The 26307-nt window shown below is 39.7% G+C and overlaps 1 protein-coding gene across 1 annotated transcript in view; it reads right to left on the bottom strand.

The window, feature by feature from the left end:
• The window catches only part of FMN1 (formin 1), a 457430-nt gene that overhangs the window by 260869 nt on the left and 170254 nt on the right, over positions 1-26307 (bottom strand). The window contains 1 exon segment of the mRNA XM_027553461.1: positions 20074-20135. Within this exon segment, the coding sequence (XP_027409262.1) occupies positions 20074-20135 (62 nt within the window).

Genomic DNA, 26307 nt, shown 5'->3' with positions numbered 1-26307 from the left:
TGCTAAATGTTCATTTAAGACGATGAGAAATAAACACCATTCTTCCAGTAGAAAGTCATAAACTTTTGAAACTATCTTTAAGAATCCTCGTGGGAACATAGTTTTCCTACTAGAGTCCTCCTATGTCTTTGAATCTGAAAAATACTGCCTGTAAAATCACTTTGGTTTAAACCCAGTTTCCACTACAGAGAAAGAAAATCAACCAGTGGTTAATTTACACATTTATGTATATGTCACTGTGATGGGAGATTCAACTGTTTGCTGTTCATTGAAGGTTTTTATCTATCATGGGCTTTGGTACTGGGGGTTGGAGGGAAGGGGATAGAACCTCTGCTTTCATGATTATAATAGTAGAGTCTGCCAATTGCCTAAGTCTGAGATAAAAAGCCTAAGGTTTCAAAAGAGGGAGCCTTTGGAAGTCAGAGATATGAAAGTTTCATGTATAACAAAAACTCTTGCTGGGCCACAAAGGATTGAGAAGGTAGTGGGGCAGTTTGTAAGCAATCAAAGTGAAAGAAAAAGGCAGAGTGATGGGAAAGTATTAGGAGAGAGTAGAAGAGCAAGCTAACTAAAGTTGTAAGACTGAATATGACTTCAGAAAGTCTTAAATATCATGCCAAGGACTTGAACTCAACTTAATTAGCAAAAGTGAGCCATTAAAGGTATGTATGAGAGAAAATTGATGCTTTCAAATTGTGGTGTTGGAGAAGACTCTTAAAAGTCCCTTGGACTACAAGGAAATCAAACCAATCAATCCAAAAGGAAATCAGTCCTGAATATTCATTGAAAGAACTGATGCTGAAGCTCCAATACTTCGGCCACTTGATGGGAAGAAACGACTCATTAGAAAAGACCGTGATGCTGGGAAAGACTGAGGGAAGGAGGAGAAGGGGTGACAGAGGATGAGATGGTTGGATGGCATCATCGGCACAATGGATATGAGTTTGAGCATACTCTGAGAGATGGTGAAGGAGAGGGAAGCCTGGTGTGTTGCAGTCCATGGGGTCGAAAGAGTCAGATACGACTTAGCAACTGAAAAAGAAGAGAGAAACAACAATCTCTAAGCAATTCATAATACGGCCTGAATATAGGCAAGATAAGATGAAAAAGCAAGAGAGTTCCAGAAAAACATCTATTTCTGCTTTATTGACTATACCAAAGCCTTTGTGTGGATCACAATAAACTGTGGAAAATTCTGAAAGAGATGGGAATACCAGACCACCTGACCTGCCTCTTGAGGAACCTACATGCAGGTTAGGAAGCAACAGTTACAACTGGACATGGAACAACAGACTGGTTCCAAATAGGAAAAAGGAGTACGTCAAGGCTGTATATTGTCACCCTGCTTATTTAATTTCTATGCAGAGTACATCATGAGAAATGCTGGGCCAGAAGAAGCACAAGCTGGAATCAAGATTTCCGGGTGAAATATCAATAACCTCAGATATGCAGATGACACCACCCTTATGGCAGAAAGTGAAGAGGAACTAAAACGCCTCTTGATGAAAGTGAAAGAGGAGAGTGAAAAAGTTGGCTTAAAGCTCAACATTCAGAAAACGAAGATCATGGCATCTGGTCCCATTACTTCATGGGAAATAGATGGGGAAACAGTGTCAGACTTTATTTTTGGGGGCCTCCAAAATCACTGCAGATGGTGATTGCAGCCATGAAATTAAAAGATGCTTACTCCTTGGAAGGAAAGTTATGACCAACCTGATAGCATATTCAAAAGCAGAGACATTACTTTGCCAACAAAGATCCGTCTAGTCAAGGCTATGGTTTTTCCAGTGGTCATGTATGGAGGTGAGAGTTGGACTGTGAAGAAAGCTGAGCACCAAAGAATTGATGCTTTTGAACTGTGGTGTTGGAGAAGACTCTTGAGAGTCCCTTGGACTGCAAGGAGATCCAACCAGTCCATTCTAAAGGAGATCAGTCCTGGGTGTTCTTTGGAAGGAATGATGCTAAAGCTGAAACGCCAGTACTTTGGCTACCTCATGTGAAGAGTGGACTCATTGGAAAAGACTCTGATGCTGGGAGGGATTGGGGGAAGGGGACGACAGAGGATGAGATGGCTGGATGGCATCACTGACTCAATGGATGTGAGTCTGAGTGAACTCCGGGAGTTGGCGATGGACAGGGAGGCCTGGTGTGCTGCAATTCATAGGGTTGCAAAGAGTCAGACACGACTCAACAACTGAACTGAACTGAACTGAAGATGTATCAGGACAAGGATGGCATGGTGTCAAGGGATCATGGAGATAAAAATCAGCATCATTTGGCAATCAACTGGATGCAGAAGCTGAGGATGCAAGAGCTGCAAAGATGCACCCAAGATTTCTAGTCTGGGCTTTAAGAACAGTGGAACCTTCAGCTAAGAATAGACTGTTCTGTGTTGTATTTACTGAATACACTGTGTAGGGGGAGGTCAGAAGTAGACAAGGAGATGAGTCCTTTCAACCCTGGGATTATTGACATTTTTGATGCTGAGACTTTGAAAAATTATACTAAAGACTTTTCCCAGTCTAGGATTTCCAGCAAAAACTAGAACTTTCCTGGAGCTACAACTAGAGTAAACACTTGAATCTGAAAAATAGGTCTGAAAAGCCTTTACATAGATATAAACTTGCAGCAATTAATGAAATCTCTAAACACAGCATACAGGAAGGCAGGAAACTCAAGGCCATCTTTTGGAGGATCACATTTAGGACTGCTGCAGAGACAGGGCTAAAGCAGCAGCAAAGAAGATGAAGAAAACACATTCAGGGGAAGAGGAAAAAATGAGAATTCAGTGTCTTACATGTTTCGGGAAGAGACTGAGGATTTCAGCACTGACACACTGGAATCAAGGCCAATGGAGACCCAGAGGCGACCAGGACCATGATCACTTCTCTGTGGTCTCAGCTTCTTCAGTACGGGCAGCAGAAGGCAAGTGGCAGAGAACCTGAGACATGTAACCAGTGTTCAAGAACTGTGCCATCGGGAGGACAGAGCGAAACTCCAAGATGTAGGAGTCAGTGAAGAGATTTTAAAGTAGAGGAGAGCTGAGTACATTATTATAAACGGGGGAAGGCACCTGCCAAAAGGGAACAATGAAGGAGAGAAAGTGCAGAAAGGATGGTAGAGGGTAACACAGAAGGTGGGAGGAGGGACTGCGTGAAAAAATATCAGGGGTCTCAGTTTCTTTTCCTAGGTACAGTGGCCAGAATTTAAAAAGAAAAAGGGGGGCAAAAAGGCAAAGAAATAGAGGCATTAATAGTCTAGAGACAAATGCATTCAATTTCTATTTTCCTCTTGTCTTAAAAGAAGTGCCCCTCCCGCCACTATATGTACTATATATACGGTTGAGCCACTCTACTGTCCAGTAGAAACTAACAAAACATCGTAAAGCAACTATACTCCAATCAATTTTTTAAAATAAATAAAATTCTGAGAGAAAAAGAAGTTCCCCCTTTATCCCTAGAGCTAATTTAGCCTCCTGGGTCCCTGATTTCACCCTCTCTCACATTCTCAGGAACATGTTCTCATCCCTTTGCTGCTCTCCAGCCAGGCTCTTCCCTTTACCTACTCAGGTCTCCTGTTGACAATGCAAGGCTGCTCAAACTGGTTCCCCACATAATAGACGCCCAGTGCATGTCTGTTCTTACCACAGGAGATGAACTCCACAACCATTCCCCTATATAATCAGAGCATCACCATGGTGAAGGCAGCATCCCCATTTTGTGGACTGTCCAAAGCCACGACCCTACAATATATCCAGGCTAAGACTTAAAGACTGGGTCCGACTCTCAAGCCTTGTGTTCTTTCTCCTGTGCAGAGCTGTCTCTACACACTTGTCAAGATGCCGGCAGTAGACTCTGTTTTTGTCTCAACATTACAAAGTACCTGGCTTGCTGTCAGAGGCCAAATTTTAAATGGCTGAAATAGCTTGATAGATTGTGTGAAAATTTTATGGTCCTTCCGTCAGACACCGTAATTTATTGTCACATAATACACAGTTAGAAGAACCAAAAGAAACCATCCCACAAGGGCAAACAATGTGGAGGCGGTGGCCCTTTGACACGCTCAGGCCACAGGCATTATATGGATCCAATAAGAAAGCTGCTTCTACGAGTGAGAAAACAACCTCTTGATCTTGCAAAATGTTTTTGGACACCTAAAGGCTCTTTTATGACTGTGGCTGATTAAAATGAAAAGCTTAAACGACTAAAATGCTCTTTTTGATGAGTTTTTGCCATGAACTATGGACCTTGTGGTCCAGTGGGATTCGAGCCCTTTGATCCTGGGCACTCACATAAATTCAGTCATAAAACAACATTGGATTTGATTTTACTAGTGTGGCTGATGTTGCCAGATTTGTAATGCAATCTTGTTTTCTCCCCTCCTCAGTTTTAGGCCCATCCACCATTATTTTATAGCAAAAGCAAAGGAGTTTCCATTTGTTTTGGCAATAATCAAGCCTCACAATTGAGACACTACTCTAGGATGTGGGAATTTCATAGGAAAAAAAATGATTCTGTATTATGAATATTGGAATGAATGTCATTTTATGTGCTGAAAATGTCAAAACGAAAAACCCTTTTCTGCATGAAAATAATTACAGATTTTCATTACCTAAGAGGGTTAGAATATGATGGGGTCGAGAATCACAAGTATAAAATAGGAAAAATATGATCAGATTTTAGTATCCATAAATTTCCAGCAGGACTAATTGAAAATGAATTTTTAAAAAAATCAAAAGAACCTCCAGATTATTTATTAATGAGTGACAGATCATATCTTAGTTCTAAAATTTCATTTACCTAAAAAAAAAAAAAAAAAAAAAACTGGTATCGGTGGAAGAGGTAAAGGAAATAATAGTCAACAAAACATTTGTTTAAGAAAAAGATATGCAATAACTAAACTTAAGATGTTTAACTCACTTCCCTTCCTCATCTTCTAATCATTTGCCTTCGAATGTGTCTGCACCACAATATAATATTCTTATAACCTCTCATTTTAGAGGTGAATGTTTTTCTATGAAAGGTCTATGAGGGAGCCAAAATACAAATAACTCTGCAAAGACCTGCATTGTGGAGGCCAACATGATCAATGGTGGGGCAGCATTATTCATTTTTTAGGGAGTAAAACATCAGTTTGGGCTCACTTAGGAAGAATCATGATACCTTTAGCCTGTTCACTAGACCGGGAAATACTAATTTAAGTTGGATAAACAGTTGTCAAAATTTTTTTTTTCATGGATTGCTTGAAGGCTGGGAAATTGCTCACCAAGATTATTCTGGAAGTGATATGAGCACTAGAGTCAAGAGACTTCTCAACAATAGGTCTCACTTAAACACAACTGCCATAGAATATACAGAGCACTATCCTTTGGAAACTAACAACAACAAATCCTTCAGGCAATGCCTTAGGACGTTTTCAGTGCAGTCTCTCAGTCCCTGCTGACCCCAGGGAGCAGCTCAGCCCACAGCCCATCCAGAGGAATGTCACTTCAGCACACGTTCACCCCCATGACTTCTGATGCTAATACCCGGATTAAGCCACACAAAACTGCTGTTTTAGAGTCAAAAGTGACCAAGTATCAACAATTTCCTGTGATTCAACTTATAAGCCCCATTCAAATTTGGAAAAAAAAAAAAAACAAAAAACACTTTGTTCTATGTCTTCTCAATTATGTGAGACAACTTTAAATGTGTGTATTATGGCTATTTGCAGCAGATAGGGGTCATGCTATATACAGTATTAATAAACAGAACATTATACAGATAATCCACAACAGCTTCCAAAGACTATATAAGTAATTGTCACCGACTTGTTGAGAAAAGTAATTGTCCTGGTTGTATGCATATATTGAGTTATGATGACAGAAGAGTATGTAGATACCGAGAAAGAGCTTTCTCATGTCATGCTCAAAAGGGTAATAGAGTGTCAGCACCTTTCTCCCACTCTATTAGTTAGTTCATTGAAAAAATATTTATTGTGTACTTATTATGTTCAAATGGAGCTTCCCTGGTAGCTCAGCTGGTAAAGAATTTACCTGCAATGCAGGAGGCCCGGGTTCGATCCCTGGGTTGGGAAGATCCCCTGGAGGAAGGACAGGCTACCCACTCTGGTATTCTTGGGCTTCCCTGGTGGCTCAGATGGTAAAGAATTTGCCTGCAATGTGGGAGACCTTGGTTTGATCCCTGGGTTGGGAAGATTCCCTGGAGGAGAGCAGGGCAACCCACTCCAGTATTCTTGCCTGGAGAATCCCCATGAACAGAGGAGTCTGGTGGGCTACAATCCATGGGGTCGCAAACAGTCAGACACAACTGAGTGACTAAGAACAGCACATTATGTTCAAATAGTGGTCTAGGTAGCCAAGGAAAAGAAAATCAAGCTGTACAAAACAGAGAAGCAACAGTGGCAGCTTTAGTAGTTCCTGTTTCAGCAGAAGCAACAATCAATCAGCACTGGGAGAAAGTCAATGCTTTTTGTCAGAGTGTGACTTCTCCCACCCATGCTCCTGCCTTCATCAAAGTCAGTGTCACTTCCTACCTGCAAGATGGCCATGCTTCGCAACTATCCTGTCCACTTCCATTCTGGCCCCACTACTATTGACCTGCTGAAACAGCAGCCAGGGGGGTGTCTTTTGAAAACACAAATCTATTCGTGTCACACACTTCTCTGCTCAAACTTAGTAGGTTCCTACTGTACTGAGGATGAAACTGGAAAACTTTAAAGAGACCAACAAGGACAAGGCCCCTCCAGAATCCGGCCTCTTGCTCTCTGCCACAGCTAGGGTTTTCAAACTGTGGTCTGTGATCACAAGAGGGATAACAAATCAATTTATGCTTTATCACCAGCATTTTTAAAACAAGAGTATTGAATATACCAAAATACATCACATGAAATTACTTCTGTTTAATAGAACTCCTATTTCACACACATACAGTCACACACAAACATGTAATGTGGATTTTTATATAAAACTCATTTCTTATTCCAGGATGCAGCTTAAGAAGTTTGAAAAATCCTACTCCAGAGCTTCACCCCCAAAGCCTCTGCTATTTGTCACTCACTGCCCTGTGGTCACACTGAGCTCCCCACAGCCCTCAAACCAACCACACTCCTCTTCACCCTTCGGATCTCTGCTCAAATGCCACTTCCTTAAAGTATATTTCCCTGACCCCTCAAATCTAAATTATAGCCTAACTGTAGCATCCCATACTGTATTTTTCCTAATAGCATCCATCATATTATATCAACTGATTATTTTATCAACATCTGTCTCTAACTGGACTATAGGCTTCCCTACAAGAAAGTAGGGACCATGTCTGTTCTGGTTCCTCCAGCACCTAGTACAGTGCCTGACACCTCATAGCCTACTTCGATATAGTGACAGGCCTCTAATTTCTTTTTGCTGAGTCCATTATTAGAGGAAGCACGGATGATCCATTTCAAAAGGCATTGTTTTCTGGTGGCTTTTTGTCTTTTGGCATATAGTATACGCATGTATATTTATGGACATAAACACATGACAAACTGCTTCTAAAATTACATTAAACATTTATGCACAGTATAGAACTATACATACCTATGCGTATATGCCTATGAGTACAGAACTACGCATACATATTTGTGGAAGCTGTTCTGTGAATAAACTAAGAGTGATATTGTTATTCATGTATTTAAGGCAAAGCTCTAAACTGGAAAGCTCTTTCAATAATCAACAAAAAACCTGGAGCTTTAAGAGAAAAAGGGTCAAGCTGACCTCCAGTGGTGAAATTGGGGAATGACTTCTAAAATAATTGTACAGTGTACACAGGTTATCGATCACACAAATCCACAAGACCACAAAACAGCTTTCTCAATTAACACTTTAAATTATGTGTATTATATATATTTTAAACACATAGGGGTCATGTCACACAGACTGTTAACAGAAACTAAGCAGAACTGTATTACAGAGACACCCACAGCAGCCTCTAGAGACAGTCAAAAACAATCTCTAAAACATTTAAAAATATTTCAACTAAATTTAAACTAAAACATTTAAAAACATTTAAGATAATCAGAACATCTGAAACTTGAGCATTCTCTTAGTTGAGATCTAATATCTGAAATTTGCAAGCTCCATTAAAAGGAGATAATTTAAAATGAAAACACTCACAGAATCTTTCCATTCATCAGTATCTGGGTAATATTAGGGACTTAGTTTAAACTGCCTATTATCTAGACTTTATGGTATAAATTCTATTTTCTAACTAAACAGTAAATCATCTGAGAACACAATCCATGCAAGTATTAAATAAGCCAGGGTATATGTTAACTGGAGTTTCTGGCATATAGTAATACTCAATACATGTTAGCTGCTATTATTATCAAATGTTTTATTTCTAGCACATTTCATATTTGAAAGGTGCTCAATGAGTATTGAATATTATTAAAAAGTATAAAAACCACAGCTATGTATATAAAGTCATATAAGTTTCTCATTTTTTGGCAATAAAAAATTTTGAAATGCAGTATCTCACAGTACAAACTTAAGGAGCCCTAAGTCCTGGGATGTTTTCCCATATCAGATTTTTTTTCTCAAAATCATGGCAGCAGCAATATTTTCCTTAACAGGCAGTAAAGAGCATCACACTTAAATCACAAAAATGTTAAAAGCGATGCTCTTGGGAACATTATGACATTAATTATAGAATATTTTCCTTTATATAGGTACATGGTTTATATTAAAAAACTTCACTGCCAAAAAATACACATCAACAGCCACTGACGTAAAGTGAACTAAATATGCTGATCCTCAGAACAAATAGTTATTTATCAGTCATCTACCACTGCCATTAAAGTTATGACCAACCTAGATAGCATATTCAAAAGCAGAGACATTACTTTGCCAACAAAGGTTTGTCTAGTCAAGGCTATGGTTTTTCCAGTGGTCATGTATGGATGTGAGAGTTGGACTGTGAAGAAGGCTGAGCGCCGAAGAATTAATGCTTTTGAACCGTGGTGTTGGAGAAGACTCTTGAGAGTCCCTTGGACTGCAAGGAGATCCAACCAGTCCATTCTGAAGGAGATCAGCCCTGGGATTTCTTTGGAAGGAATGATGCTAAAGCTGAAACTCCAGTACTTTGGTCACCTCATGTGAAGAGTTGACTCATTGGAAAAGACTCTGATGCTGGGAGGGATTGGGGGCAGGAGGAGAAGGGGACGACAGAGGCTGAGATGGCTGGATGGCATCACTGACTCGATGGACGTGAGTCTGAGTGAACTCCGGGAGTTGGTGATGGACAGGGAGGCCTGGCGTGCTGCGATTCATGGGGTCGCAAAGAGTCGGACACGACTGAGCGACTGAACTGAACTGAACTGAACCACTGCCACTGTACCTCCAGCCCCACATTTAATTATCACTACAGTTGCCATCAGCATCCTATTAACCAAGTTACAGTGTCACCATGATCAGTTTCAGATGAGAAACTGAAGCTCAGAAAGGTTTAGATAATTTGTTCAAGACCACACACGCAGGTCTTTGACATTTTTGACCTGTGGTGTTGGAGAAGGCTCTTGAGAGTCCCTTGAACTGCAAGGAGATCCAACCAGTCAATCCTAAAAGAAAGCTAGTCCTGAATATTAATTGGAAGGACTGATGCTGAAGCTCCAATACTTTGGCCACCTGATGACAAAAACTGACTCCTTAGAAAAGACCCTGATGCTGGGAAAGATGGAAAGCAGAGGAGAAGGAGGTGACAGAGGATGAGGTGGTTGGATGGCATCACTGACTCAATGGACATGAGTCTGAGCAAGCTCTGGGAGTTGGTGATGGACAGGGAAGCCTGGCATGCTGCAGTCCATGGGGTTGCCAAGAGTTGGACACGACTGAGTGACTGAACTGAACTGAACACATGTAGGATTCAACCCAAGGAAGACTGCACAGCCACTCAGTTGTTTCTACTCAGTTCTTCTGCCTAGAGTTGTGTTACATTTCATCTAATGAATTACTTAAAGTCATTATGTGGGTTAGTTCTTCAGCTATTTCTGCTGCTAAGGTACACTGCTCTTAATGACTGATATTTTACCCAAGGAGAGATCAAAGGCAAAGGTCAGTCCAGAAACAAGGTCGTGTCACAAATCCTTTCTAGGAAAGGACCTTCAAGGTGGGAGAACTTCCAGAGGTTCAGTGTAAATGCTGAGTGCCACTTTGTAAGGTTGATGTAGTAACTCATTTAATCTTCATACAAAAAGATTAGAACATAGTAAATGATCATTAAATAGCAGCTATGATTATTATTAATCCTTCATGAGAATCAGTGGCAGTGAAATGGTCATAATGCATAAACACACAGACATCATAAATTCACACTCTGGATTCCAAAGCCCACATGAGGCTGGGCTTGTTAGAAGAGGTCAAAGCGCCACCTATCACACGTGAGCCCATCCTACAAACAGATGACAGCACAGAGAACAGTCACATCTCCTATTTGCTTAACGAATCAGTAACCCTGGGACTCCACTGGGGAAGGTCTGAAAACAGCTGAGGAACTCCTACGTTCAAACTGTAGAAATCAATGAAGTGAGTAGCTGGCAAGAAGCAGAAAAGTTCTGCCACTATATTTTCTCAATGGTCTCAGGAATTAATTTGTCTGAGACTCCAGGTATCAAATCTCTAAGATGAATATAGACAACTATCAAGATTATGGTGATAAATACCAGAGGCTCTTCCTCAAGCTGGATTCAGGACCTGCTATGAGAAATGAGGTTAGAAAGGGCAATCTTCAACGTGCTCTTTTCTTCTATACTTAGGAAGAACAGCTTGTCATTTCTGAAACCTGTGAACTAAGAGAACTCTGTTGCTATTTTTGTTTATAAACATCATAGAAATATCTCCATCTTGTTTACCCAATAAAGAGCTTGTATAGGATAATAATAAGGGATGATCTGCAGAGATCTTGTCACAGGATGAAGGGAAGAGGGGAACTGAAAAGTTAGAAAACTATTGTACTAGAGAAAGTGCATCAAATCAGCTGATAAATTGACAGCAAAAACAAAGTATATTTAGAAACCAGACAGGCCTGGTTAGGAGACCCTGCCATTATACTAGCCAGTTATGAAAACTCAGGACAGCACTTAACTTCTGAGCCTCAACTGATTAGATATCATGTATACAAATAAAGCATCAGGCAGAATGCCTGCAAGTTTGTACTTCATATTCAATAATGATGATCATAATCATCTCCAATTAAAGTCAGAAAGCAAAGGGTACTCAGCATTTAAATTTTGAAAAATAAAGCAAAAATGTAGTAGAACATTCCTAAAAATGTAGCAGAACACCAACATTACTCAATTTTCTGCCCTAAGAACTATCTTTTGCTCACCTTTCCAACATGGCTGCCCTCTCTATTCCATCAATAACGCTTTCAGCAAAGGACAAGAGGAAGAAAGAAAAGAAAGGAGGAGGGAAGAGAAAAGAAATATAAAAGTCCATGAAGTTATAAAAGCAAAAGGGATGTTTGCTTGTTATTCAGGAGGCCATGGAGAAAGAGGATGAGGACATTCTTCCTCAGCTTCTCCAAGCTCAGTATCAGGAGTCACCAACATGGATGTCTACAGGATCAGGCAATTAACATCAACAATTTGATAGGGAATGGGGGGAAGCATTGTGGAAATTAGACCACAGGTGTTCATCTAAATTGATTGAAGGGTGATTTTTTTAAATGGCATTATTATGATCAAACAAACTTCTTTGGATTGTATTTGACAGCGCCATAAAGTTAAGAACTCTTTGGCCTCCTAATGCTACCTCCAAAATAACATAAATACTGAAATACCATGAATCATGAAGGAATTTCTAGCCAACATCCAGTCAGATCACTCAGTAACTTTTCATATTTTGACTCGCCGTTCAGCACTGCTTCAGGTAATGTGGAACCAGGGTATCTCAAAGACTTTTGGATTGAGTTGAGGCAGACACATGGGCCCACTCTCCCCAGGCCAGAAATAATTCAGAAGAAAACACAGACTACCTAGTTCTATACTCTTACTTTATTGCTACAGAACCCATTATTCACCCAACGGCACAGGACTAACAAACACACAGCATTACTGAGCAAAGTAGGACATATCAAGGGAGAAGGAAGCACTCCCCATGGGATCTAACATACTTCATTCACTTTCTCATATCTCATGAAAAGTCAAAAGAGCAAAGGTCAATAACTGAATCATGTTGCTGTATACCACAAACTAACACAACACTGTAAATCAACTATACTTCAAAGTTTAAAAGTTTTTTAAAAAGCAAAGGCCAACATTCAAAAAGTCACCATTCCAGCATCTGCTTGTCCCCTTCCATCAAAAACTATTGAAAAAAGAATCATCATCTTGGCTCACATGAGTGACTCAAGTTCAGAGTTTAAGACTCAAAGGGATTCACAGTAGCACTATTTACACAGCCAAAACTTGGAAACAACCCAGATGTCCACTGACAGATGAATGGAGAAAAAAGATGTGGTACATACGTACAATGGAATACTACTCAGCCATTAAAAAGGAATGAAATAATGCCATTTGCAGCAGCATGGATACAACTTGAGATTATCATACTAAGTGAAGTAAGTCAGAAAAAAGAGACAAATACCATACGTTATCACCATATGATATTACTTATATGTGGAATCTAAAATATGGCACAAATGAGCCTATCTACAAAACAGAAACAGGCGCACAGACACAGATCAGACTGTGGTTGCCAAGGAGGGGTGGTGAGAAGCGGGATGGACTGGTTGGTAGATGCAAACAATTACATTTAGAATGGAGAAATAACAAGGTCATACTCTATAGCACAGGTAAGTATATACAATCTTCTGGGATAAACCCTAAAGGAAAACAGTATTTTAAAATACTACTCTTTTGTACAACAGAGGTTGCGTACAACACTGCAACTCTACTATGCTTCAATTAAAAAAAAAAAAAAAAGACACAGTGGGAATGTTTGGAGCTGATGGTGCCTGAAGGAGGCAAACAAAGCCGGCATCAGCCTCAATGATACGAATTCAAGTAAAGCACACAGTCTTCATTCTACAACCAGCTTCCTTCTATCAGCAAATGCAACTTGAAAAAATAGTGGAATTATATGGGGCGAGACAGCATCTTGAAGGCTGAGACAAAGGGTTCCTGGGCTAAGTCAGCCAGGGAATTAATCACTTTTTGTTTTTCATCAAAGTTCAATCCCAAAGTTACTTGCATGCTTCTACGTAGCCAGGGAGTCTACAAGGCACATCAACAGGGGCAAACCAGTAAATCCACTAAACTCCTAACATTATACTATATGCACACAATGAAATAATAAATTAAGATATTTCCCAACACTCTCTCATCTTTCCTGGCATCTCAGTAATGAAATATCAGCACTTAGGGGAATGCCATAAGGGTTTAATGAAATATTTCATATTTGCAAAAGTTTTGTTTATCAATCTACAAATTATTTCCCTTCCCTCAAAGTATTCGCCAGGAATTAACAGATTTAAATGTGTTATGTTGATAGTAAAGAACATAACAAATGGGCTAGGATCAGGGTGTGCATGTCTTTGTAAACTTAGCTGTATCAGCTCAAGTGTAGTTTGTACTCAATTTTGTTTCAACAGCAATGTGTTTACTATTAGAAATGGACCAGTGGGGTGGGTTAGAGAGTGGAAAGTAAGGACGTCTTCAAGTTTCTCATAGTGGAGGCCAACATACCATTTAGTTCTCTGGGGGCCCACAAGGTACAACGTAAGTTAATTTCTAGTTTGGCACCCATCCCTGGATCATTTCACAGTAGGAGTTACCATATTAGAAATGTGCCTGCATTGCACAATGAGCAGGGGCCTGCTACAGGCCAGTTTTCAGTCAAGTTTCCCCTCAGTGAGGACTGTGGCTGTGATGAATGGGGTAAACGGAAAAGGTTCCCGCAAAGGAAATGTGACTGTTGGCTAGTTTTCTTCTATCTCACAACTCAAAGAACATTAGTCACAAACTGATAAAACAATGTGTCATTTCTAAGGCACTTACTTCTGAACTGCTGCAAGTGCTGGTCAAAAAACAGGATTTTTACATTATCCAAGCTCCTCAAAAGCCAGATATGGGGCATGCATTTTTTTTCCCCTCCACTTTCAAAATTGAGGAAGTAGAGAGCCAAAGAAGTCCTACCCATCTTTATGCTTCCCTCCCGTCAGAAAGCAGAGCTGGCCCTCCTATGGAAGCTGCATTTGCCATTCTGAGAGCTGTGCTCCCTCACTGAGTCATGCATCCTAATCAGCACTGGGAGGACAGAAGACTGTGTCCCAAGGAAGCAAGAAGAGCTGACAAGAGACCCCCCTGGTTAGAAAGGGGAACCTCCAAAAGGAGGAGGAAAACAAGGGAGAAGTGTTAAACACTTCCAGGGTTTACAGATGCTGAGTTAGGTAACCCTAAGGCTGAAAGGACAACGCAGTGGACAAACTGAACTTTTTTTAAACTGTGGTTGGATCAGTGATAAAATTCAAAGCTGCTATTAGTATATAGCCTGGTTCTTCATTTTGTAAATTAGAAAAATGATTCAAAAACATTGCCTGAAGGTCACACAGTTCATTGTCCCCAAAGTGAGACCACACTCCAGACCTTGTATTTCTAGATCCAATGTTCTTTCCATTAATGTTGCATTAATAGAAAGACATTGGCTTCAAAGTCAGACACATCTAGATGGATTCAAATTCAGGTTCCCTGGCAACCTACTCCAGTATTCCTGTTGGGATAATCCCATGGACAGAGGAGCCTAGTGGGCTACAGTCCACTGGGTTGCAAAGAATTGGACACGACTGAGCGACCCAGCACACACACATACTAGGATTTCTGACAATTCACAGTCTCTGAAAGCCTCAGGTTTTAAAATCTGAAAATGGGGACCAATCTTTGTTTATATTTCTACATTTACTCTTTCTAATACTAGTACCAAATGCATAGAACAAAGGTTGGCACACAGTGGTGATTTGATTACATTTTAGTCGCTACTTGTTTTTCAATCATACGTTGTTATTTTAAAAAATATTTCTGCATCATCTATGTGCCAAGAAATTTACTAGGTACTTTAAAAAACAGAGGAAAAAAAATTAGACTAATAAGCAGGACTTGGTGGCACGAAAAGGGTAATAAAATCACTCAAAGAACTCAAGACTAAGAAAGTAGATTGTGCACTGAGATAAGATTATACAGATCAACACAGAGCAGTATTCAGAAACATCGGTTACTAGGAGGAAGAAAAGAATTATGTGAGAAACAAGCTATAGAGCCCTCCCTTCTTCCCTCCCTCCCTCTGCTCTTCTCTATTCACGGTAAAGCTCTAACAGGGGAACAAGATATTTATCAAACTTATTAGACCATGAAATATTTTTGTCAAGGAGCATTTTGGAGGCTCACTGTTCAGCATAATGACCTCTGGGAAAGCCTGGTTTAGACACCCTGATATAGAGCACAGAGGCTAGTGGACAGTTGGAAGACCATGGAAAGAATAAGTCAAAGCCCCAAAGAAGTCCTCAACCAAAAGGGCCTGAGGACTGCTCTAAACTCAAGCTGCCTAATTACAAGGAGACTTGAGCAGAGCAAAAGGAATGAGAAATGGTATTTACTGAACATGTGTTCATATTCAGGTATATATCATATCGAACAATCCTAGAATGGAGGCATCATCAAAATGACTACATTTTTAAAAATTGAGCTAGAGTTGATGTACAATATTCTATGTTATAGGTGTACAACACAGTGATTCACAATTTTTAAAAGTTATATTTCATCTAGAGTTATTATAAAATATTGGCTATGTTCCTTGCACTGTACTATATACCCTTGTAGCTTATTTATATCTTTATCCATTCATCTGTTGATGGACAGTTAGGGTCCATCCATATCTTGGTAATTGTAAATAATGCTACTATTAACATTGAGGTGCATATAGCTTTCAAATTAAGTGTTTTTGTTTTTTTCAGATATACACCCAGGAGTGGAACTGCTGTCTCATATAGTAGATCTACTGTAGTTTTTTGAGAAACCTCCATATTGTTCTCCATAGTAGCTGCACCAATTTATTTTCCTACCAACACTGTAAGAGGGTTCTATTTTCCCTAAATCTTCTCCAATATTTGTTATTTGGGCATCAATATGATTATTATTGAACAAATGCCGAAACTGAGAAAACTAAATGCCAGAGAAGTTGATTAATTTCCTAATGTCACAGTGCAAGGAGCTCAACTGAATCCTAACTCAAAAGCCTGAATCCTTTCATACTGTCATCATGCATAAAATATCATCACACCTGGTTTTCTGACTACAATAAGACAAAAACCAACTATATAAGATTTTGTACAAGGGCTGTGATAGTGGTTTTCAAACCGTGCTCCTAGACGATTCCAAAGCAAAAAATCTTTACTTATACCATGGGAGAATTAGCTTTATCACATGCCTTGAAAGGGCAGGTGTGAACTATGTTTCTACATAAACCATGAACTTGTTGTGCAACGGCTACCACAGGCAAAATTTTCTCAAATAAATACTGTAAAGGTGCCACTCTTCCAAAAATAAAATCAGTAACGCAGACTTATTCAGAACTGAAAAGTGAACTAGATGACGCTGAATATCATGAAGTGATCAGATATTCTTAGGGCAAAGTTTGCTAAATGAAGGGCATACTTGAACAAAATTTAAGAATTTTTCAGGTTTTAGTATAAATGAAATAGCTAAGCCATAGAATTGAATTACAGGGAGGATATGTATCTGAGTTGCTACACATTTTGAAAAGCTGGTCCCAGGACCAAGCCCCTTCTAGATCACAGCCTTCCACAAGTGTGGGCTACAGAGCATGTCTGAGATTAAAAACTCCCCACTTTTATAAGCCTTGAGACTCTGGGCTAAAAGTTCCAACCTCCAATCAAAATGGATTCTATTTTGTAGGTGGGGGAATTTAAAAATTAAATGACTTCCTATGAATTTACAGTCAAAAACAGAATAGCAAGCTGACATTAGGTTCTCCACTTGTTGAGTCAGGCCATTTTTTTTTTTTAAGTCTATGAAAACAGTCTCCAAAAACTAAATATGACACATATCAATTCTTACATATGGTGACAGAATGAATCACTTTCCCTATGTACTTAAGCACAGACTCTTTCTTACTTTAGAAAGGCATTTTGAAGAGGTCCTGAAACAAATCTGATTCTCTGTGACCTGTAAGCAGAGAAAGAAAATCTAACAGGCCGTGAAGGCTGCCAGTTGAAATCCATATAAAGAAATGAGTAACAAAAAAGCTGCTCACCAATTGTCTTCCACCAGTCCTGTGACAACAGACGTGACTTTGTCACTTAGTGGAATAAAACAGGTGGGGATGATGTTCAGCGAGTGCCCACAAGTACAGCCAAATGGGGTTACAGATTTATGAACTTGCATCTCTTCTGACTTGGTCAGAATAACATCTAGTTATTTTCTGCATCTCCCAGGGGTTAAAGGAACTAGGCAGAGGAAATGGCCCAGAGTGGGGATAGCGGCGAACTAGAGACCACCTGTCCTAAGTTGAAGCGATGTCTGTTCCTCAACCCCAGCTGGTTAAAGTCATACAGGAAAATAAGTGCACCATTACTAGTTTTTCCAACTGTTTTTTTAGACGCAGCTAGAAATCTCTCCCTACTTTAAACTATTTCTAATTCAATCTTTAAAATGTTCTACTTGCCAACAAGACACTTCTTTAGGTCAGATGAGGAGTAAGAGTTGCCAGTTTCCACATACACTACCATGTATAAAAGAGATAGCCAGAGGGAATTTGCTGTATGACTCAGGGAACTCAAACTAGGGCTCCGTGACAACCTAGCAGGGCCGGATGGGGAGGGAGGTTCACAAGGGAGGGGAAACACGTGTACCTATGGCTGATTCATGTTGATGTATGGCAGAAACCAACACAATATTGTAAAGCAATTTCCTTCAATAAAAAATAAATAAATTGAAAAAAAAAAAGGGACATATGTTTAAGTTTACTAATAGCATTAAAAGAACAGATAATTATTTCAGATATACTTAAAGAAAACTTAAAGTATAACTAGGAACACTTTTTAATGTTTAATGTCAATCATACGTTGGTCTGCTGCTGCTGCTAAGTCGCTTCAGTCGTGTCCGACTCTATGCGACCCCATAGACGGCAGCCCACCAGGTACCCCCGTCCCTGGGATTCTCCAGGCAAGAACACTGGAGTGGGTTGCCATTTCCTTCTCCAATGCAGGAAAGTGAAAAGTGAAAGCAAAGTCGCTTAGTCAGGTCCGACTCTCAGCAACCCCATGGACTGCAGCCTACCAGGCTCCTTCGTCCATGGGATTTTCCAGGCAAGAGTACTGGAGTGGGGTGCCATTGCCTTCTAACCTTTATTTTAAATGAAGATCATGATTACAATATACTTTTTTCTTTTTCACTTATTCACCCTTTCCCTTCTCAAAACTTCTCCTAGCTTGAGATGTAAGATCATGAGACTTTTTTGTGGAGGGAGATGAAAAGACATGAAATAATATATGTAACATGCCTAGAAAAATGCCTGGCACAAAGGAAGAGCCCCAAGATTGCAAGTACCTGTGGTCACTGTGAATATTATTAGTTGTCAAAGTACTCCCAGGGCTGATCTATAACTTGGGGAAGGTTGTATTAATTCTTATGGCTGAGCTATTATAGAATGCTTCTGCTCACGGACTCACTTCTGTACCACCCTCTTCAGCAATCTGCTTCTTTAATTAATTCCCACTGCAGCTTCTCTGAGACAGCTGGCAATCTTTTACACATCAGAACAAAGAGCAAGGTCTCTGTAGAGCATTTTGCAACAAAGGAGATAAGGGCCCCCCTCTCTCCCCCACTTTGTCCCCTAGGAGTCAGAGGTACTTTTCCACTTTTTTGTTTCTTTGTGAAATGGACTTATTCCCTCCCCCAAACTATTTAAGCCAAGCTGTTCAGGGGTGGCCTGAATTCATACCCCATAAGGCTGCCCTGGTAGCTCAGATCATAAAGAATCTGTCTGCAATTCAGGAGACCCAGGTTTGATCCCTGGGTTGGGAAGATCCCCTGGAGTAGGAAATGGCAACTCCACTCCAGAGTTCTTGCCTGGGAAATTCCATAGACGGGGAGCCTGGCGGGCTACAGTCCATGGGGTTGCAAAGAGTCACACATGACTTATTTAGTGATCTTTCTGCTACCTGCAGTAGTTTCATATAAAATCAAATATACAATCTTAGTTATTTAAAAAAGTATACTATCACCTAATGGAAAGAAGAATATTTGACCCACAAACTCACTGAATTAGCATGTAATGACCTAGCACTATACAACCACCAAGTCTGATTTCAATTTCGCTAATGTTCTCTCCTGAGATATGGGGTCAACCCCAGTTATCAGTAAACTGGAATCAGTGCCTGATTCAATATTTAGTTATGTCAAAGTATGACTGTGAAACTTCCTGTTATAGGCCCAGCAAGTAAATACCAAACATAAGGGAATGATAATTAGTGGGACAAAGGAAACGATCCCTCAGACTTTCTGGAGTTCACAAAGGAGCTCAAGTCAGCAGCATCCAAGTGCTCTCTGGGGATATGGAATGGCTGATCCAGCACAATTCTTCCTCCTACTAGGTCCACTTCCTTAACTGCCTGACATCACATTGCAGACATGTGCTAGGCAACACACAGAAACGAACACAAGGCTGGGAGGACACCCAACAAAATAATTTGCAATGTGCATAGGAAACTATTTCAGAGCTTTCTTATTGACAATGAAAGTCTAAATACTCGATCTTCTTCCCTGCATTCCAAATAAAACCATCATTTCTCCAATCAAATCTTTCCCCAAATGCATCTGTGGTATTTTTTTAAAAAATAGGAATTCAAGTCTACTAAAAATGGCATTCAAGACTTTCATCCCCAGGATAAACTCAAGACTTGGTGGCAGGTACACAGTGGAGATGCTGTCTTGGTAAATGTGTCAAAAAAGCGGAGTATTTACTTCAACACATGAGAAAGCCAAGCATCAGTCTCAAATAACCAGTTCAGTGGAATCAAAGAAATATACCTGCAGGTTTTCAATTTCTTCTTTGTGCTCCCTCTTCAAGTGTAAAATAGCAGCTTGGTATTCTGTAAGATCACAAAAGAAGTCAATTACAAAGAAGCACAAAATTATGCACAGAATTCTAATGAGTAGCTCTAAGATTCCATAAGCCCTCCTACCAGTCAACTGAGTAAATAAATACCATAGTTTGACATTAACCTGACAAAAGATGATAAACACTGGGGCAAAATACAACTAGAAACTCAAGATAGAAGGGAGATTTCCCCCCGATTTAGCAAATCCTGAAATATGACATGTCCAAAATTAAGCAGAGAGGATAGAGTTTAAAAAAAAAAAAAAAGACATGAGTGCCCCAGATAAAGACTGATCAGGTGTTTGTCTTAAGAAGGAGTTGGAAGCTAAAGACCCACAAAGAACAAATATAGTCATGTTAAGAGAAGACACACAGGAAATAAAAGAAAATGTCTCCATGTGAGATCAGAGAACTCTATTTTTAACTGTTTCCAAAAAAAAAAAATCTCCATTTGAATGCAAGACTAATAAGCCAGCACCCAGGGCCGACTTTAATCTTTAAGATAACTTCAAAAAGTCAAGACCATTTGTCATGTGGATGAGAGACTCGAGGGTGAGTTGAGGTTGAAAGGAGGATGAAAATAAATTTCTGGTCCAATTTTAGTCTGAGTCTAATACTGTTTATTCCAATAGTCAGTCCCAAGTGTACACAGGAACTCCTGCCAACCACTAAAACGACATCCCACTGGCGAATCAAATTCCCTTCCAGCAGGATGACTTAGAACGTGGGGTCACAGCACTACACAGGCTGTAGAGAACCACAAAGAAAAACACTCGGAGAAAACACTGTCGTGGGATAAGTTTCCGTTTTTATTTTATTTTTTCTTACAAATGTGTTTGGGACTGTGATTATGAGTAAGAAAGACATCAGATGTCACTTAAAAGTGTACGAAAAGGCAGGCTATTTCTTCAGGTGGATTCCAGAAATCGGGCAAGAAAGTTTAAGTTTCCAATCAAAAGTAGATGACACACTACTATACATAAAATAGATAACTAATAAGAACCTACTGAAGGGAACTCTTCTCAATACTCTGTAACGACTGGTGAGGGAAAAGAATCTAAAAAAGAGTCGATATATGTGCATATGTATAACTGATTCACTTTGCTGTACAGCAGAAACTAACACAACATTGTAAGTCAACTATATTCCAATTTTTTTTTTTAATGCATGAGGAAAATCTTTAGGAAAGCTGTAAGAAAAAACAGTGTTGCTGTTGATAATTAAGACTAGCCACATCACTACTCTGATGGGGAATGTGTTCCACTGAACTACAATCCCTCAGCAAGTTCTGTGGGTTCTACCTCCAAACCCTACCTTCAATCAAACCACTTCTCACCAACCCTATAAGCACCACTATGGTCTAAGCCACCACCATCTTTTCTCTGGACTACCATGGTAATCCTCTTTCACTCCCACCACCTCCATGACTCATTCTCAGCCTAAATGATCTGCTAAAGTGGAGGGTTCAGGATGGGGAACACATGTATACCTGTGGCGGGTTCATTTTGATATTTGGCAAAACTAATACAATTATGTAAAGTTTAAAAATAAAATAAAATTAGAATAAAAAAATAAAATAAAAAAAAGAAACAAACAAACAAAAAAACATAAACCAGATCACGTCTCATCCCTGTGCTTTCCACTGTATTTGGACTAAAATAAAAACTCCAGGCTGTAGCCCATTAAGGTCTGACCCTGCTCCTACACACCTTCTACACGCCACCTTCCCCTCTCGTTATACACCAGGCACGTTGGCTCTCTTCCTATTCCTTGAACTTGTTAAGTTCTTTTCTATTTCAAAATCTTTACTAACAATGTAGACAGTAATAACGGACTGTATTTATTGAGCACGTACTATATATCAGGAATTACCTAAGTATTTCATAGCAATTAACTCATTTCATCCCTACAATAACCCTATGATGTAGGTGCATTATCCCCATTATCCAAAGAAGCAAAATAAGTTGCATAGCTAAAAAACGTGCATAATTCATCTGGTTAATATATACATAAACTGTGGCATGTCCATAGAATTCAATACTACTCAACAATAGTAATAATACATCAACAAAGACAAATATCAAAGGCATTATGCACAGTGAAGGAAGTCAGCCTCAGGGTTAACCGTTCTTTAATTTCATATAACATTCTGGAGAAGGCAATGGCAACCCACTCCAGTACTCTTGCCTGGAAAATCCCATGGACGGAGGAGCCTGGTGGGCTGAAGTCCATGGGGTCGATAGGAGTCGGACACGACTGAGCGACTTCACTTTCACTTTTCACTTTCATGCACTGGAGAAGGAAATGGCAACCCACTCCAGTGTTCTTGCCTGGAGAATCCCAGGGACGGGGGAGCCTGGTAGGCTGCCGTCTACGGGGTTGCACAGAGTCAAACACAACTGAAGCAACTTAGCAGCTTAGCAGCAACATTCTGGAGAAGGCAAAACCACACAGATGAAGAACAGACCAGAGCAACGGTGGCCAGAAGTTAGACACAGGGGAATGCTGGACTACAACGGAGCCGCATACAAAGGAATTTTGAGGGTGACTATCCTCGGTCGTGATTATGGTGGCGGTTACATGAATCTACACATCTGGTTAAAACTCAGAATCAGAATTCTTATACGAAAAAGAAAAAAGTTAACACTATAGTACATTAAAATTCTTTAAAACTTACAAATATTTAACTTCTGAATGCTTTCCCTAGGAGAGTCACCATAACACAAGAATACTTGTTACTACCACTTCTATTCATGGTTTTCCTAAGGGTACCAGCAGATGCAGTAGAACAAGAAAAAAGAAAAACACGCGCACACACACACACACACACACACACACACACACACATATAAAAGGGAAACATAAACTCATTATTCACTATGACTGTGTATTTAAAAAATCCAAAAGATTCTACAGGTAAAATATTAGAATACATGAGTTTAGTAGAATTGATGGATGTAAAATTAGAATACAAAAATCTTGATATCACCAACAGTTTAAAGAAAAAAACTTGACATTTACAAGTACCTCTAAAAATATAAAGTACTTAAAAAGAACCTAATCAAAAAATGCAAGACTTCATATGAGGAAATAGAAACACTATATATAAATGTATTACAAAGAAAGACATAGAAAGTAGCAAATCATGTTTTGGGTGATTCCATAGTATAGACATCAGTTCAGTTCAGTCGCTCAGTCCTGTCTGACTCTTTTCGACCCCATGAATCACAGCACGCCAGGCCTCCCTGTCCATCACCAACTGCTGGAGTTCACTCAAACTCATGTCCATCAAGTCGGTGATGCCATCCAGCTATCTCATCCTCTGTCATCCCCTTTTTCTCCTGCCCCCAATCCCTCCCAGCATCAGGGTCTTTTCCAATGAGTCAACTCTTCGCATGAGGTGGCCAAAGTATTTTCAACATCAGTCCTTCTAATTAACACCCACAACTAATTTCCTTTAGGATAGACTGGCTGGATCTCCTTGCAGTGTAAAGATGGATCTTCCCAAATTGGTCTAACAATCGAATGCAATCTCATTCAACATTTCTCAGGGTTTTTGTTTTGTTCAAACTTAAGGACCTCATTCTGAAATGTATATTGAAGCATGAACATGCAAAAAGCCAAGAAACTTCACAAAAATATAAAGGTAAGACAACATGCCTTATTATGTAACAATAATTACTTTTTCCTATCACAACGCAATTATGGTGGTGTGGTACTAAAAGAGGAACTAATAGACTAGGAGACTAGAAATACAACATAAACTTATGGTTACTCGGTACAACAGAAGCAGCACAAAAGATCTTTCTTTACAATAAAGAGCAGTCTTTTCAATAATTATTGGTTGGGAAAAGTGGATAGTCACAAAAACATGAAGCTTGATCCCAACTTGATACCATGGAATAGTCATTCTAAATTGATAAAGAGTTACACTGTACAAAACCAAGTATATTATAAGCAACACAGAGTAAGAGTTTTATAACTTCAGAATAGGAAAGAACTTAAGATTCAAAAAAGCATTACATATAAAGAATAAAAGTAATAAACTCAATTATATTAAAATTAAGAACTTTTCATCAATATACTATAAAAAGAGAGAAAAGACAAGCCAGAGAGTAGGAGAATATAATTGGAACCCATAACCAAAGATCTAGTATAAATATATGTGTGAATAGTTCCTTAAAAAACTACAGAAAATGAAAAATAGCTAAATGCGTTAATAGGCACTGTGAAAGAGGACATGCAAGTAACAGATACATTCAGTTCAGTTCAGTTCAGTCGCTCAGTCGTGTCCGACTTTTTGTGATCTCATGAATCACAGCATGCCAGGTTTCCCTGTCCATCACCAATTCCCGGAGTTCACTCAGACTCACGTCCATCGAGTCAGTGATGCCATCCAGCCATCTCATCCTCTGTCGTCCCCTTCTCCTCCTGCCCCCAATCCCTCCCAACATCAGGGTCTTTTCCAATGAGTCAACTCTTCACATGAGGTGGCCAAAGTACTGGAGTTTCAGCTTCAGCATCAGTCCTTCCAATGAACACCCAGAACTGATCTCCTTTAAGATGGACTGGCTGGATCTCCTTGCAGTCCAAGGGACTCTCAATTGTCTTCTCCAACACCACACTTCAAAAGCATCAATTCTTCAGCACTCAGCCTTCTTCACAGTCCAACTCTCACATCCATACATGACCACAGGAAAAACCATAGCCTTCACTAGATGGACCTTTGTTGGCAAAGTAATATCTCTGCTTCTGAATATGCTGTTTAGGTTGGTCATAACTTTCCTTCCAAGGAGTAAGCGTCTTTTAATTTCATGGCTGCAGTCACCATCTGCAGTGATTTTGGAGCCCCCAAAAATAAAGTCTGACACTGTTTCCACTGTTTCCCCATCTATTTCCCATGATGTGGTGGGACCAGATGCCATGATCTTCGTTTTCTGAATGTTGAGCTTTATGCCAACTTTTTCACTCTCCTCTTTCACTTTCATCAAGAGGCTTTTTAGTTCCTCTTCACTTTCTGCCATAAGGGTGGTGTCATCTGCATATCTGAGGTTATTGAGATTTCTCCCAGCAATCTTGATTCCAGCTTGTGCTTCCTCCAGCTCAGCGTTTCTCATGATGTACTCTGAATATAAGATAAATGAGCAGGGTGACAATATTCAGCCTTGACGTACTCCTTTTCCTATTTGAAACCAGTCTGTTGTTCCACGTCCAGTTCTAACTCTTGCTTCCTGACCTGCATATAGGTTTCTCAAGAGGCAGGTCATGTGGTCTGGTATTCCCATCTCTTTCAGAATTTTCCACAGTTTATTGTGATTCACACAGTCAAAGGCTTTGGCATAGTCAATAAAGCAGAAATAGATGTTTTTCTGGAACTCTTTTCTTTTTCGATTATCCAGCGGATGTTGGCAATTTGATCTCTGGTTCCTCTGCCTTTTCTAAAACTAGCTTGAACATCTGGAAGTTGACGGTTCACGTATTGCTGAAGCCTGGCTTGGAGAACTTTGAGCATTACTTTACTAGTGTGTTAGATGAGTGCAATTGTGTGCTAGTTTGAGCATTCTTTGGCATTGCCTTTCTTTGGGATTGGAATGAAAACTGACCTTTTCCAGTCCTGTGGCCACTGCTGAGTTTTCCAAATTTGCTGGCATATTGAGTGCATCATCTTTCAGGATTTGAAATAGCTCAACTGGAATTCTATCACCTCCACTAGCTTTGTTCGTAGTGATGCTTTCTAAGGCCCACTTGACTTCACATTCCAGGATATCTGGCTGTAGGTGAGTGATCACACCATTGTGATTATCTGGGTCGTGAAGATCTTTTTTGTACAGTTCTGTGTATTCTTGCCATCTCTTCTTAATATCTGTTAGGTCCATACCATTTCTGTCCTTTATCAAGCCCATCTTTGCATGAAATGTTCCCTTGGTATCTCTAATTTTCTTGAAGAGATCTCTAGTCTTTCCCATTCTGTTGTTTTTGTCTATTTCTTTGCATTGATTGCTGAGGAAGGCTTTCTTATCTCTCCTTGCAATTCTTTGGAACTCTGCATTAAGATGCTTATATCTTTCCTTTTCTCCTTTGCTTTTTGGTTCTCCTTTTCGCAGCTATTTGTAAGGCCTCCCAACAGCCATTTTGCTTTTTTGCATTTCTTTTCGATGGGGATG

The sequence above is a fragment of the Bos indicus x Bos taurus genome, chromosome 10 (genome assembly GCF_003369695.1).
Source record: "Bos indicus x Bos taurus breed Angus x Brahman F1 hybrid chromosome 10, Bos_hybrid_MaternalHap_v2.0, whole genome shotgun sequence".
In the NCBI taxonomy this organism is placed as follows: domain Eukaryota; kingdom Metazoa; phylum Chordata; class Mammalia; order Artiodactyla; family Bovidae; genus Bos; species Bos indicus x Bos taurus.
Note: the sequence above shows the minus strand (reverse complement) of the source record. Positions and strands in the feature narration are given on the sequence as shown.